At 43.6% G+C, this 17,023-nt stretch overlaps 1 protein-coding gene across 2 annotated transcripts in view; it reads right to left on the bottom strand.

Annotated features, from left to right (window-relative positions):
• ripk2 (receptor-interacting serine-threonine kinase 2) overlaps nt 1-17,023 on the bottom strand; it is a 64,648-nt gene that overhangs the window by 36,516 nt on the left and 11,109 nt on the right. For both annotated transcript variants that reach the window (XM_078540707.1, XM_078540708.1), the window contains exons 2-3: nt 4,884-5,037; nt 3,561-3,716 (exon numbers count right to left, since the gene is read on the bottom strand). In XM_078540707.1, the coding sequence (XP_078396833.1) occupies nt 3,561-3,716; nt 4,884-5,037 (310 nt within the window). The remainder of the gene's footprint in view (nt 1-3,560; nt 3,717-4,883; nt 5,038-17,023) is intronic.

The raw sequence follows: 17,023 nt of genomic DNA, 5'->3' as shown, positions 1-17,023 counted from the left end.
CTTCTGTACTTCCTAGGGTCCTACCATTGCTTCTTGATAGCACCATCGATGGCTCCTTCTATCACTTTGCTGATGACTGCGAGTAGACTGATGAGGTGGTAAATGGCTGGACTGGATTTATCCTGCTTGTTATGGACAGGACTATGGACAGTGAATCATCTGGGCAACTTTACTCTTTTGTCGAGTACGTGCCAGCGTTGTAGCTGGACCGAAACAGCCTGACTAGAGGCATGGCTAGTGCTGAGGTACAAATTTTCATCACTGCAGTAGATGTTATGGAAGCCCACAGCTTTTGCAGTATCCAGTGTTCAGCTGTTTCTGAGGTCTGGCATCTATGTTGGTGTGAACCGTAGGAGGAGGCCGTGATGGATCATCCTGCCATGCTCCTGTTATTTAGAGTTGACACTGGCAGCATACTCGAGGTTGAGCTGCAATAATTTTCCTTCAGCAGTTATAGAAGCCATTTCTCTCACCACAAGTAAGCTTTGAGATGTAAAGACTGCTTTATAGAATTGACTGCTAAGGCCAACAATGGAAGAATGGCAGGAGGCTCATGTAAAGCATAATTGCTGGCTTAGATCTGAGACAAATGGTTTGTTTCTGTGCTCTACACTCACTGAACTTTGAGATGTAATTCAACATTGATGAAAATGCATTTCCACTCTGAAGAGAATCGATGAGCCATATGAAATGACATTGAAATGCTTACTACTTATTCAAGCTATTGCAAAATATTTCAGTGTGTGTCTTTTGTAATAAGTAAAGTAATATGCTGTTCAGTGGCCTACAAATAAATCTATTTAAAATCAAGTTACTCTACCTGGTCATTTTTTATGAAATAACTCTGACAACAAGCACAGAATTTAGATTTTGCATTTGGGTTTCAGTTTAGGTTTCAGCTTGACCTGAACTACACCACAGAGTGAATGTTAAAGTTCCAACTCACTTGCAGTGGCGGGGCAGCAGCAGGGAGTTCCAACAGTGAGCTTGTCTGTGGCTTTGTGAGTCAGCCATGGCATTTGCAATTGACGGCCAGGTTTCTCAACCAATTAGAGCAGGCGTGATGATGACTTGCTGCAGTCCCTTTCAGTTCCACTATTTAAAGGGGTGTTGCAAGGGTCAGAATGGAAACATTCCAGGGGTATCAGAACTGAACCAGCAGCTGGACAAACCGAGAGACAACGTCCAAAGGCTCCACCACCATTATCAGATGTATCCTAAATCATCAGTCTGGAGGCTGTAAGGGTCCTCAGACTTTTCTCTACCTCGTGGATGGGAAGAAATAGAGAGCCTCAGGGAAAAAGCAGCCATGGCTAAAAATTGCAGAGGCAATCAGCAGCTAGAGTACAGTGTCTCGCTCTTGGATACAGTGCTGCAAAAGGTTTAACACCCAATCAGGGCAGAAACGCTGAACAGAATTCCACATTTAAGTGCAAACTCCCTGACTCTGCCTTCCAAGGCTCCTCCTGTATCTCACTGCTCAGGCCAACACAACTTGCTGGTGAATCCATTCCTCTCTCGAGGCACTTTGTCATATCCATACCTGCCCATATGAACAAGGAGCAGGAGTAGGCTATTCAGCCCCTCAAGCCTGCTCCACTATTTAATAAAATCATGGCTGATCTGATAATAACCGGAAACCTGCATCCTGCCTACCCCCGATAACCTACCACCTCCTTGCTTACCAAGGAATCTATCCACCTCTGCCTTAAAAATATTCAAAAGCTCTACTTCCACTGCCTATCCAGGAAGAGAGTTCCAAAGGCTCACGACCCTCTACTTAGTGCACTACTAACACTCACCCTCATCTTATTGCAATGTCACATACATCCCTCACTGCAACCCTCCACAAGCGCAGTTCTCCCATCCTCTCAAAACATTCCACAGGTCACACTCTTAGGTTCCTTATTTCTCTCCTTGCACTAGAGAGAACAGAACAATAGGGAGAGGCAGAACCGTGCTGGGTGGTCCTCCAGATATCTCCACTTTGGCAGCTGCAGAGGGGGAGGCGCTGTAGATAAACCAAGTATCAACATGCCTGGCCATGGCTATGTAGGTTTCCCAGCTATCTTGGTGACAGAATTAAATATAACATAACCAAACGTCATGCAACATGCACTAATATAGACGGCACTGAAATATTATCTGCGCAATGATGACTTAGAGTCATCTCGCTTTGTCAGCTTCAATTCACATCTTCTGGCATGTCACAGGAGCTGGTGAGGAGTTCTTCACAGAGGAGGTCACTCACTCTGAGGAAACATCATAACACTACTTCTGCGCAAAAAAGCACACCTCGCCAAAAGCAGTAGTTGGGATGTCACATTGTGCAGAGCAAACTACAAGTGAGCAGAAGCAGGCGATGGAGGCATGGGCAGCAGTGAAGGTTGAGTACTCCTAGTTCTGCTTAAATGGGCGCAGATGCTGAGCCTTGAAGAGGGGGGTGGAGGTCATCATCAAACAGAACTATTATGGAGAAGCAGCAGAAAATGTTAGAGGTTCTGTCAGCCTTTTCAGAGACACTCTGCACAATTCCAGAGAGATCCCTGTACTCCTTATCTAAAATGAGTACCGTGATGTCTCAGGCTTTTGAGCTGATGTCTGCTCCCATTGTAAGCATGGCCACTGCATGGAGAATCAGACATGGCAGACCACCAAGTGCATGCTGACTCTCATTAATAGCCTGTACACTCACCTGACAGCTTAGGTAGGGTGGAGGAAAGCCTCACATTGACCATTCGACACTCTTGGTTAGCAGGGAAGGGCAGGTGGCCCATGAGACAACACGAAGAAAGGTCAGATGGAAGTGGGGAGTCTGCTCAAAGTGCTTCCACTCCACACCACTTGCTCTTCCCTCAGTCAGAGCCCCACATACTGACTTACTTCCCATCAGCCAATTCTGCCCCTGCATTGGTGTAGGTGGGGCAGTCTTTGTTGGGGCCCCTACGGACTCCGAAATCCAGAGGACATTGACAAAGAGCATCTGAACAGTCAGAGCAGGAGAATAAACAACCTGCCTCTAGCTCTGGCAAAACCACCCAGGAATTGCACTCTGAAGGAGTACAGTAATAGGAAAAGAAAGCAAAAGGATTTGTCGTTGTATAAGGATATTCAGTTTGTTGCTTAAGGCTGTAATTGTCACATTTTGGATCCACGTTTACCAATGAACGTTGGACTTTACAAGACTACACAGGCAAATCTATGGCTCCCTGTCCTGTACCTGCAGCAACCCAGCGAGTGCAGCAAATCCAAGGTCCCCCTCATTCCGACTGGCCTCATCAGTAGCAAAAGTGCACTTAAGTGACAGCCCTGCCAAATGTGGCTTTGGTGACATGCGTGACGCACTTGTGTTATGTTGACATCCAGAATGAAACAAATTATCCAAAAGAGCTACACAGGAGAGGGTAAATTTCTGCCAGTATTGGCAAAAGTAAACCACTGAAAACTGTCAAATATTCTAATTTTTAAAGGGTATTAAAATGTTCTAATTATTCAACATGAAGTATTCAATTATTGTTATTGCATAACACTGAACTCTGACCGAACATGACATTTCTTACCTTTACATGAAATTCACCATCCAGCAGAATATTTTGTGCCTTCAGATCATGATGCAGTAATGGTGGGTTCATGTTGTGAAGGAAATTCACTCCCAGTGCAATTTCATATAGTATGCGAAGTCGCAATGACCAAGGAAGTGTTGGATAAGTATCTTTCTAAGTATCAGAAAAACACAGGTCTGCTTTTAGAAGAGAACTCATCTGGAAAGATAAATCATTATGCACCTGACTCCTTTACAGAACTTAATATTTCAAGAAGTTTAAACGTAGATGTGGTTTAGCCTGTTAACGGTTAGTGCCCAGCCACACAGCATCTCATGATTAAAATGTTTAATTGTAAATGTACAGACGAAGGATCCAGTTTTCAGATATCGACTAACAGATGAATGTATTCCACCTCCACAAACCTCCTCTCTTATGGGTACACAGGACTCTGAGTACGTCTCACCCTACATCTGTCAGTGAGGGTTAGTGTGCAATTTGCTCCCACACTCCAATCAATGCCCAACTCAAAGCAGCCACAGCAAAAGGTACTGGAGAGGCAGGAGTATGGAAGTATCTAGCACACACTTGAACATTCATCATAATGTTACTACACTGGTGGCAGGGAGTTGGAAATGGGTATAGTACAATCCTATACCCAGTAACTCCATTGCATAAATTTGTAAATGTAATTCTATACCTTAAAGCATATGAACTATGGAAACAAATGCTACATCAAGACATAATTTTGACACCATTTGAAATAATTTGTTGGTAGTGAAAGGTCCAACAGCATAGCTAGCCTAGTGTAACACAGTTTTAGAGCCAAAGGATCAACCTCAAGGGGAAGATTCTATCAATAGCTTAAAATCCACACCAATGTCAAAAAATGATAACAACAGATAGTCTGGGGAGGAAAATTATTATTCAGTGGAACATCAAAATAATTTGGCCATTCATTTCAGGTAACTAGACACGTGATAATCCAGTAACCAGATTAACCAGTTTAAATCTAAATTTCCATTAGTCAAGGTAAAAATCCATCTCCGATTATGCAGTGTAGTTTAAGTCCAAGCTTTCTCAGAGATTAGCATATTACATTGCACACACTTGATAGGTTTTCGCACTTCCTATATTACACATGACTACATTTTGAAAGCGTTTAACTTGTTTTTAAGTGCTGTGGGACTTCCTGAAGTCATGAAAGGCACGGTTTACGTCCAAACCTTCCTTTCTTTTTTTTAATTGTTATTTCTTTCCATGGTTTGCTATAAGGAGCTACATGTTAACAATGTGCATAGAATAACTACGATAAAGAACATCTTCACTTAAACACAATACCTGATAAAGGAGTTGGTCCAAAGACCCATTGCTCATGTATTCCGTCACAATGCCCATAAATTCAGGTTCATTGCAAATACCATAAATTTGGATTATATGGGAAAATCTGGCTCTGTGCAAGACCTCTGCTTCCTTCAACAGACTGTTTCTTTCCCTTTAGAAAAAAAAAAACAAAATATTGAAACCATTCAAAAAAGCATTTTATTTGGCACCTAAAGAGAGGGTGTGAGGGAAGGGGAAGAGACCATAAGACATAGGAGCAGAAATTAGACCATTCGGCCCATCGAGTCTGCTCCGCCATTCAATCATGGCTGATAAGTTTCTCAACCCCATTCTCCCGCCTTCTCCCCGTAACCTTCGATCCCCTTACCAATCAAGAACCTATCTATCTCGGTCTTAAATACACTCAATGACTTGGCCTCCACAGTCTTCTCTGGCAATGAATTCCATAGATTCACCACTCTCTGGCTAAAGAAGTTTCTCCTCATCTCTGTGCTAAAAGGTCTTCCCTTTGCTATGAGGCTGTGCCCTCAGGTCCTAGTCTCTCCTACTAATGGAAACATCATCCCCACGTCCACTCTATCCAGGCCTTTCAGTATTCTGTAAGTTTCAATCAGATCCCCCCTCATCCTTCTAAACTCCATCGAGTATAGACCCAGAGTCCTCAAACATTCCTCATATGTTAAGCCTTTCATTCCTGGGATCGTTCTTGTGAACCTCCTCTGGACCCTCTCCAGGGCCAGAACATCCTTCCTGAGATACGGGGCCCAAAATTTCTCACAATATTCTAAATGTGGTCTGACCAGAGCCTTATAAAGCCTCAGCAGCACATCCCTGCTTTTATATTCTAGTCCTCTCAAAATAAATGCCAACATTGCATTTGCCTTCCTAACTACTGACTCAACCCGCAAGTTAACCTTAAGAGAATCCTGGACTAGGCCTCCACCAAGAAGCTCGTGCATTGAGACCGCCCTTGAGCATGAAGGTATGGTTGTAATGCAGGGAAATGTTTCATTGACAATTATGGGGCTACACTGAAAAATAACATATTCAAAGACTTACTGATTTCAATGTTCCTTAAGCACACAGTACCCTGCCAATGTCAAAGTTGAGGTGACCTTTTTTTTTTAAAAAGAGAAAAGGTGGAATTCAACAAATTTGAAATAATGATTACAGAAAATATAATTTGCATTACCACTATATGATTAGAATACGTGTTGTGAATCAAGAGGAGGTGCAACTAGCAGCACCAAAAGGCACCACTACACAAAGATCGACATTATTCAGAATAATTTAACTCAGTGGCCTGACTTCCAAAAAGTGTGCAAGTATTCCAATACCTCAATCTGGAATACAAATAGTTCTACAGTACGTGCCATCAACAAGTAGAATTAGAACAAAGAACAGTACAGGCCCTCCAAGCCTGCGCCGATAATATTGCCTGTCAAACTAAAACATTTTGCACTTCCGGGGTCCCTATCCCTCTATTCCCATCCCATTCATGTATTTGTCAAGCTGCCTCTTAAACACCACTATCGTACCTGCTTCCACCACCTCCTCTGGCAGCGAATTCCAGACACTCACTACCCTCTGCGTAAAAAACTTGTCCCGCACATCTCTTCCAAAGTTTTCTCCTGTCACCTTAAATCTATGTCTCCTAGTAATTGACTCTTCCACCCTGGGAAAAAGCTTCTGACTATCTACTCTGTCCATACCACTCATAATTTTGTAAACTTCATCAAGTCGCGCCTCAATCTCCGTCGCTCTAGTGAGAACAATCCGAGTTTCTCCAACCTCTCCTCATAGCTAATAACCTCCAGGCCAGGCAGCATCCTGGTAAACCTCCTCTACACCCTCTCCAACTCCTCCATATCCTTCTGGTAATGTGGTGACCAGAATTGCTCGCAATATTCCAAGTGTGGCCTAACCAAGGTTCTATACAGCTGCAACATGACTTCCCAGCTTTTATGCTCAATACCCCTGCTGACGAAGGCAAGCATGCCATATGCCTTCCTGACTACCTTATCCACCTGCATTGCCACTTTCAGTGACCTGTGGACCTGTACCACCCAGATCCCTCTGCCCATCGATGCGCTTAAGGGTTCTGCCATTTACGGTATAATTCCTACTTGTATTAGACCTTCCAAAAGGCATTACCTCGCATTTGTCCAGATTAAACTCCATCTGCCATTTCTCCACCCACGTCTCCAACCGATCTATATCCCGTCGTATCCTTTGACAATCCTCTTTACTATCTGCAACTCCTCCAACCTTAGTATCGTCTGCAAACTTACTAATTAGCCCAGTTACATTTTCCTCCAAATCATTTATGTACACTACAAACAGCAAAGGTCCCAGAACTGATCCCTGCGGAACACCACTAGTCACAGCTCTCCATTCAGAAAAGCACCCTTCCACTGCTACCCTCTGTCTTCTAAAACCAAGCCAATTCTGTATCCAACTTGTCAGCTCACCTCTGATCCCGTGCGACTTTACCTTCTGTACCAGTCGGCCATGAGGGACCTTGTCAAAGACCTTAATGAAATCCTTGTAGATAACATCCACTGCCCTTCCATTGTCGATCATCTTTGTCACTTCCTCGAAAAACTCGATCAAGTTAGTGAGACACGACCTCCCCTTCACAAAACCATGCTGCCTCTCACTAATACGCCTATTTGCTTCCAAATGGTAGTAAATCCTGTCACGAAGAATCTTCTCCAATAATTTCCCTACCACAGACCTGTAATTTCCTGGATTATCCCTGCTACCCTCCTTAAACAATGGAACAACATTGGCCATTCTCCAGTCCTCTGGGACCTCACCCGTAGCCAGTGAGGATACAAAGATTTCTGTCAAGGTCCCAGCAATCTCCTTCCTTGCCTCCCTCAGTACTCTGGGGTAGATCCCATCTGGCCCTGGGTATTTATCCACCTTAATATTCTTCAAGACGCCTAATACCTCCTCTTTTTTGATCTCAACATGATCCAGGCTATCTACACTCCCTGTTCCCTAGACAAATTGATCGCTAAGTCCTTCTCTTTGGTGAATACTGATGAGAAGTACTCATTTAGTATCTCTCCCATTTCTTCTGGCTCCACACACAGATTCCCATCTCTGTCCCTGAGTGGGCCTACCCTTTCCCTGGCTACCCTCTTGCTTTTTACATGTGTATAAAAGGCCTTGGGATTTTCCTTAATCCTGGTTGCCAATGACTTTTCATGACCCCTTTTAGCCCTCCTGACTCCTTACTTAAGCTTCTTCCTACTTTCTTTATATTGTCCACGGGCTTCATCTGTTCCCAGCCTTCTAGCCTTTACGAATGCTTCCCTTTTCTTTTTGACTAATCTCACAATATCCTTCGTTATCCATGGTTCCTGAAACTTGCCATGCTTATCCTTCATCCTAGCAGGAACATGCCGGTCCTGAATTCTTATCAACTGACGTTTGAAAGTCCCCCACGTCAGTTGTTGATTTGCCCTCAAACATCCGCCTCCAGTCTCGATTCCTCAGTTCCTGCCTAATATTGTTATAATTAGCCTTCTCCCAATTAAGCACCTTAACCCGAGGACTCCTGTTATCCTTATCCACCAGTACCTTGAAACTTACTGAATTATGGTCACTTTTCCCGAAATGCTCCCCTACTGAAACTTCGACCACCTGGCTGGGTCCATTCCCTAATACCAGGTCCAGTATTGATATTTGATATTCCTCACAAAGGCTGGTGCCAAACTCTCATTTGATTAATGCTATTTGCTAACTGATAAATTTTATTTAGTGCATGGAACCATCCTCCTCGAAATCAGAAAGATACTGGTTCAAGGCACACTCTGGGACCTGAGCAGGTAATCAAGCCTCAAATAATCTACAAAGCAGGAAGGTCTGTACTGTTTTAGCAGCCAACTTTCAGTTAAGACTGAAACCAGCACCCTTATCATCCGAACACTTAGCCTATTCAGGTGGATATTAAAGACTTTAAAGAGAAGCAGATCTCCTTCTGGTCACCCAGCCAAAATTCTTCTCTTAAACCTAAAACATGTCAGCAGTGTATATAACAGATAAACATCACAAACTTCCATTTTCACAGGATCTGTAACGTTATGAGCATATTTTTAAGGAGCAGAGACAGATGCTTAGGGGCTGAATTTTGCCAGTCTTCTGGGGACAGACTGATGGCTCTGGGGCCCATCAGCAGGCAGTGGTTGGAGTGCCCTTCATCTTCCTGCCATCATGCAATCTTGGCAGTGGTGGGGAATATGGCAGATCCTGTGGTGCTCTGGAGCACGGCAGGGTGGAGTGAGCGGAATCCCTCCTTTTTGAGCACGCTTTGATCTACAAAGGGGCTCTCTAGTGGCAATAGCTGCCCACACAGCCAACACCAAAATACCATCCAGGACAAAGCAGCCTGCTTGATTGGCACCACATCCACAAAATTCACACCCTCTACCACTGACATACAGTGGCAGCAGTGTGTACCATCTACAAGATGCATTACAGGAATTCAGCAAGGCTCCTTAGGCAACACCTTCCAAACCCACGACCACTACCATCTAGAAGGGCAGCAGATAGGTGGGAACACCACCACCTGGAAGTTCCCTTCCAAGACACTCACCATCCTGGCTTGGAAATATATCGCCGCTCCTTCACTGTCGCTGGGTCAAAATCTCGGAACTCCATTCCTAACAGCATCGTGGGTATAGCTACACCACATGGGCTGTAGCGGTTCAAGAAAGCAGCTCATCACTACCTTCTCAAGGGCAACTAGGAATGGGCAATAAATTCTGGCCCAGCCAGCGAATGAATGTAAAAATAACCTTCCCCCGCTCCCCATTCACCAGGACTGCCTGACTGGCTCCACTGCCCCCAGATTCCACTTACCTGGTTGTGAGGTTGTATATTCATTAATGCTACCCATGGCAATGCTGAGGCAGCTAAGCTGTCAGTCACCTGATTGGCTGGCAGCTCTTGGGTGCGAGCAGCCGTCCTTAATAGGGACAACTGCCCTGGCGGATTAATTGGTTTCCGCTGACAAGATACCAAAGTGGGGTTGCCTCACCATCCCTCTTTCGGGCCACCCGCCACCGCTACTAAATTTAGCCATAGGACTCATATTGCTAAAATTTCTACCACCTTATGATGGTGTAGTAATTTTAGTTTTATTTAGTGTAATGTGCCTTTAAGAATGATACTTGTTAGGCAAGATCGCATGATCTGTAGTAGCCAATAGGAGAGTAGCGCGGGCTACCTCCATTGTCAGTGTAGAGATAAAGTTGGAGTTGAAAGCACAGGTGTAATTGCTGCTGAGTACATTGTAAATAAACTTAATGTTTCCACCCAAGAAGTGTCTGCAGATCAACTCTATCATTAAGAGTACAACTCGGCCACCCTACAACATACGGGGATGAACATGGAGGAGCGTAAAATGAATGAGACTGGAACCAGATGAATGGGGAGTTCAAGCGGGACATAGTGCTAAAAGTTTTTTTTGCAGAAATAGGGTGCAACCTAACTATGGAGGAATTTAAAGATGAAGAGAAGGATTTTAAATTAGAGATATTAGGGGACAGGCAAATTTGGGTAAGCGAGGATAGGAATCATTTTGCACAACTGGCCATTTGCAATATCTGTACCAATTTTTGACAGGGTGTAAATTAATTGTAATCACTTGGACACTATTTGTAGGATGTTACTCTATACAAAATAGCAGCCACATTTGCCTATATAACAAAAGTAACTACACTTCACGAATAATTAACTGCTAGTAAAGTGCTTTGGGACATTTGGAAGGTGTGAAAAGTACAATTCAATTGTAGGATGAATCAAGGCCAAATATACTACTGTATTTTTCAGCAAGGGTTATGGTTTATATATAGGTTAGGAGTGGAAATTATTGCTTTTTGTTTCCCACCTTAGCTTGGGAACACCATGACTGATTATAATCTCCAACAGTGCTGCCACTAAGAAGCTGCATCAGCTCAGATCAGGGTTTGATCCTGAGATCTTTCTGAACTGCATTGCTCAGAACCCACCCACGTGATATATTTATCTATTGAGCGATCAGGTGAACATTTCTACATCTAACAAGTTAATTTTTTTCCAGTGAACACAGGAGTTTCCCTATAACTCACCCTTGGCTGGAATCATCACCATGAAATAGGAAAAGGGAAAATAAAGGGGATTTTTTTCAGCGTGTTTGTGGCTCCTGTAAAATTTGTCCAGAACTAAAAACATTAAGAGCTTGTCAAAACTGTGGAAAAAATATAGATGCATATATATTTTTGTATTGTGAAAATTAAATAAAGAGCAAAGAAACAAATTAGGATCAATCTTTTTAAACAATGAAAATTGGGATATTTTTCAAATGAGTTAACACCAGTGAAGCAACTCTGTCCATGAGGAAAAGTGCTAGAATCAGTTTACGCCTCTACAGCATCACACAATGGTTACAGCACAGAAGGAGGCCATTCGATCCCTCATGACTGTGCTGGCTGGCTCTCTGAAGAGGAAGTTTATCTAGTGCCACTTCCTGGTCTTCTTCCTGTAATCCTGTATGTTTTTCCTTTTCAGATAATGATCCAATCCCCTCTTAAATGCCTCATTTGAACCTACCTCCACCACACTCTCAGGAAGTGCATTAAGAACCCAGCCACTCGCTGCATGAAAGTGTTTTTCCTCATGTCTCCATTACTTTTGTTGCCAATAACCTTAACTCTGTGCTCTCTTGTTCTCGATCCTTCCACGAATGGGACACGTTTTTCCCCTACCTACTCTGTCCAGTTCTGTAATGATTTTGAATACCTTTATCAAATCTTTTCTCAACCTTCTCTTCGCCATGGAAAATAGATTGGAGAGGTTGGGACTGTCTGCGTAATTGGAGTTCCTCATCCCTGGAACCATTCTCATGAATCCTGTGCTCCAGAACTACTGCACCCTAGCCAAGCTGATCCAGTGCAGCTTTAAGAATGATATCTACCCAACAATGTGCAAATTGCCCAGGTATATTCTGTCCACTAAAATCAATGCAATCCAGCCAATTACCATGCCATCAGTCTACTCTTAAATCATCAAAGTGATGGAAGGTGTCATCAACATTGCATTCAAGTGGCACTTATGAAGCAATAACCTGCTCAATGAGGGTCAGTTTGGGTTCTGCCAACGCCACTCAGCTCCTGACCTCAATTACAGCCTTGGTCCAAAAGAGCTGAATTCAAGAGGTGAGTGTGACTGCCCTGGACATTAAGACAGCATTTGGCCAAGTGTGGCATACAGGAGCTGTGGCAAAGTCAATGGGAATCAGGGAGAAATCTCTCGACTGGTTAGAGTCACAGTTACCACAAAGGAAGATGGTTGTGCTTGTTGGAGGCCAGTTATCTCAGCCCCAGGACATCACTGCAGGAGTTCCTCAGGGTAGTGTCCCTAGTTCAACCATCCTCACCTGCTTCACCATGACATTCCCCATCAGAAGGTCAGAAAAGGGGATGCTTGCTAATGATTGCATAGTGTTCAGTACCATCTGTAACTCCTCAGATACTGAAGCAGTCCATGTCCATATGCAGCAAGACCAGGCCAACATTCAGGCTTGGGCTGATAAGTGGAAAGCAAGGTTCATGCCACACAAATGCTAGCATTGAGCAACTCCAACAAGTGGAGAATCTGACCATCTCCCTTTGACATTCAATGGCATTACTATCGCTGAATTCCCCACCATCAACATCCCGTGGGGGCTACCATTATACAGAAGCTTTACTGGACAAGTCATATAAATACTGTGACTACAAGAGCAGATCAGAGGCTGGGAAGTCTCTGGTGATTAACTTATCACATGACTCCCCAAAGCCTGTCCACCATCTACAAGATACAAGCCAGGAGTAGGATGAAATATTTCCCACTTGCCTGGATGAGTGAAGCTCCAATAATTCTCAACAAATTTGACACCATCCAGGGCAAAAGAAGCCTGATTAACTGGCACCCTATCCACCACCTTAAACATTCATTCTCTCCGCCATGGATGTACAGTGGCAGCAGTGTGCATCACATACAAGATGACTTGCTGCAGGTCATCAAGCCTCCTTTGACAGCAACTTTGAAACCCACCACCTCTACCACCTAAAAGAACAAGGGCAGCAGACGCATGGGGACACCAGACATGCAAGTTCTCCTCCAAGCCACCAGCCATCCTGATTTGGAATGATATTGCCATTACTTCACTGTTACTGGTTTGAAATCCCAGAACCCCCTCCGTAACAGCACTGTGGGAGCACCTACATTAGGTAGACTGCAGCGGTCAAGAAAGCAGCTCATGATGGCCTTCCCAAGGGCAGTTAAGCATGGGGAATAAATACAGGCCTTGCCAGTGATACTCACATCCCATGAAAAAAAATTTTTAAATGTGGCTTGGTGGCAAATTTTTGCTTATATGCTGCTCCTATGAAGTGCCCTAGGATATTTTGTTTTGCTAAGGGTGCGGTGTCAATGCAAACTGTTGTTGTTGTTTCAGGTGAAAGGACACATCTTATAACATCCACCTGAGCAGGCAGATAGGGTTTCAGATTTATGACCACAGTACTCCTGACAATTAAGCACTTCCTCAGGACTGTACTGAAGTGTCAGTTTCGTTGGTGTGTCTGTGCTGAACCAAGTTGACACTTGTCACTGCAAAATCACAATCAACCCCCTTAAACTTTAAAGCTTTCCCAAAAGCTTTAGAAAATTAGCAAGCATGCAGCTGAGCCACAGAGCACAAGTCAGTACCTGAAGGAAAGTATTAATGAAAAGGAGAACACTAGTTGGAAAAGACTTTAAAATGAAACCTTGACTAGCATAAATTTAATCAGTTTTTAAAAATTATTGCTTACAGGTCTAGGCAGCATCATCTTCAAACTAAAACAATAGAAGTAATTCAGCAATTTATGGGAAGCCTCTGGTGAGTAACTTATGTCCATTATGTCCCTCATAATCTTGTACACCTCGATCAGGTCGCCCCTCAGTCTTCTCTGCTCCAACGAAAACAACCCTAGTCTATCCAACCTCTCTTCATAACTTAAATGTTTCATCCCAGGAAACATCTTGGTGAATCTCCTCTATACCCCGTCCAGTGCAATCACATCCTTCCTATAATATGGCAACCAGAACTGCACACAGTACTCCAGCTGTGGCCTCACCAAGGTTCTATACAACTCCAACATAACCTCCCTACTTCTGTAATCTATGCCTCGATTGATAAAGGCAAGTGTCCCATATGCCTTTTTCACCACCCTACTAACATGCCCCTCCGCCTTCAGAGATCTATGAACACACACGCCAAAGTCACTTTGTTCCTCAGAACTTCCTAGTGTCATGCCGTTCATTGAATACTTCCTTGTCAAATTACTCCTTCCAAAGTGTATCAGCTCACACTTTTCAGGGTTAAATTCCATCTGCCACTTAGCTGCCCATTTGACCATCCCGTCTATATCTTCCTGTAGCCCAAGACACTCAACCTCACTGTTAACCACCCAGCCAATCTTTGTGTAATCCACAAATTTACTAATCCTACCCCCACATAGTCATCTATGTCGTTTATATAAATGACGAATAATAGGGGACCCAGTACAGATCCCTGTGGTACGCCACTGGACACGGGCTTCCAGTCACTAAAGCATCCTTCTGTCATCACCCTCTGTCTCCTACAACTAAGCCAATTTTGAATCCACCTTATCAAATTACCCTGTATCTCATGTGCATTTGTCTTCTTTATAAGTCTCCCATGTGGGACCTTGTCAAAGGCTTTGCTGAAATCCATATGAACTACATCAACTGCACTACCCTCATCTACACACCTGGTCACCTCCTCAAAAAATTCAATCTAATTTGTTAGGCATGACCTCCCTCTGACAAAGCCATGCTGACTATCCCTGATCAAACCTTGCCTCTCCAAGTGCAGATAGAGGATACGGGGTTGAAAGAACAGCTTGCAGTTAAAAGGGATACCAAGATTGTTGAAACAGAAGCAAAGGGAGGAGGTGGAGGTGAGGGAAGGACAAAAAATATTACACTTCTTCCTATTGTTTTGCCTTGGTCTTCCAAATGCCTGGCGGGGACAGCATGTTGGGAAAGGTTAAATTATTTGAATCCAGGAATATTTCAGCCAGCCAATATGTTAGCTTCACTGATTTTGAAGTCGATTAAGGCTGGTGAGGCCTTATTTAAATCTAACGGTTGCGGCCCCATTGGTGCACAATGGAATCCTGACTTTGGAATTCGAGAGCCCCACATAAAGTAAAGTAAATCCCGACAGTGAAACCACAGCGTGGTTCACAGAGTGACCAGAAAAGATCTAGGTACGTTTTTTAAAAAATGACTTTTCTGTGGAATGCATGTGGACCAGAAGAAGATGTGTTCCTCGGGGGGGGGGGGGTGGAAACAAGGTGTCCCAGAGCCACCCCAGCACTGCCCTGTCATTCCCCCCACCACCTGCATACCCAACAGTTTATGCACTGACAGTCGGCTACCCTGGAGTCATCCTCAAACATCAAATTTGCAGATACAGAGAATTCAGAGAAATAAAGGTAATTATAAAGTTCTAGTCACAAACTACGAGTGATTATTGTCATTTTTACTTACTGTTTTGTTAGATATGTCTAGATACCCCACACTCAAAGTGGAGATTTTAAGTACAAATTTTAGTGCTGTTCTTTCCAATTAATTATATAATCACCAACTCCCCAAATACTGAAGCAATCTATGTGCAAATGCAGCAAGACCTGGACAATATTCAGGCTAGGCTGGCAAGTGTCAAGTAACATTTATGCCACACAAGTGCCAGGCATTGACCATCTCCAACAACACAGAATCTGACCACCTCCCCATGACATTCAATGGCATTACCTTCTAAGAATTCCCTATTATCAACATTCTGGGGGTCACCCTTGACCAGAAACTGAACTGGACTGGCCATATAAATACTGTGGCTACAAAAGCAGGTCAAATGCTCGGAATTCTGCGGTGAGTAGCTCACCTCCTGACTCCCCAAAGTCTGCACACAATCTACAAGGCACAAATCAGGAGTGTGGTGGAATACTCTCCACTTGCCTGGATGAGTGCAGCTCCCACAATACTCAAGAAGCTTGACACCATCCAGGACAATGCAGTCCACTTGACTGGCACCACATCCACAAACATTCAATCCCTCCACCACCGACAAACAGTGGCAGCAGTGTGTACCGTCTATAAGATGCATGCAGGAACTCACCAAGCCTCCTTAAACAGCACCTTCCAAACCCACGACCACTACCATCTAGAAGGACAAGGGCAGCACATAGGTGGGAACACCACTACCTGGAAGTTCCCCTCCAAGTCACTCACCATCCTGACTTGGAAATATATCACCATTTCTTCAGTGGCGCTTGGTCAAATTCCTGGAACTCCCTCTCTAACAGCACCATGGGTGTACATACACTAAATGGACTGCAGCTTTCAAGAAGGCAGCTCAGCACTACCACCTCAAGGATGATTAGGGATGGGCAATAAATGCTGGCCTAGTCAGCGAAGGCACATCCCTTGAATGAATGAAAAAAACCTTCAAGTTGAGGATTCGAAGACATCTTTCCAAGGCTTTCGAGATTTCATTTGGAGAAACTAAAGGTCCTTCAGGGGCGAAAACAAAAAGGACATTCCCACTGGATTGATTTAACACCTTCAGATATCAGTCTGTATCTGTTCTCATAATAAGCTCAGTATCTTTGGAAAAATAAAACTCCATCCTTAGCTACTGCCGTTTCAATCAGTTCTGTAGGTGTAAACTGAATTATTGGGCTGTACAAGTTCGTTGAGCAACCCTGACATGTTACAAATCAACATTACACATGACCCAACATAATTTAACAGTTGTACATATTCCTGCTGTGGATTGAGTTAATTTGCACTAATGGAAGCAAAGTTTACCCATACTGCTTAGCATGAATGAAAATGCTCTATAGTTGTTAGATTGCAGTCTCATTTGGAGTATGGACGCCTTCTCTTCCATTGACACGGAATTGATGCTTGCCTTGTGCTATTAATGGCACTTAAACATGGCATAGTTTGAATAATTTGACAAATGACATTTATGTGTAACACTAAATGGGAAGAATGGTCTTGTACTTGGTCCAAAATGGTCTTAAAAA

The sequence above is a fragment of the Cetorhinus maximus genome, chromosome 4, assembly GCF_964194155.1.
Source record: "Cetorhinus maximus chromosome 4, sCetMax3.hap1.1, whole genome shotgun sequence".
NCBI classification, from domain to species: domain Eukaryota; kingdom Metazoa; phylum Chordata; class Chondrichthyes; order Lamniformes; family Cetorhinidae; genus Cetorhinus; species Cetorhinus maximus.
This window is presented reverse-complemented; position numbering and strand designations above follow the sequence as displayed.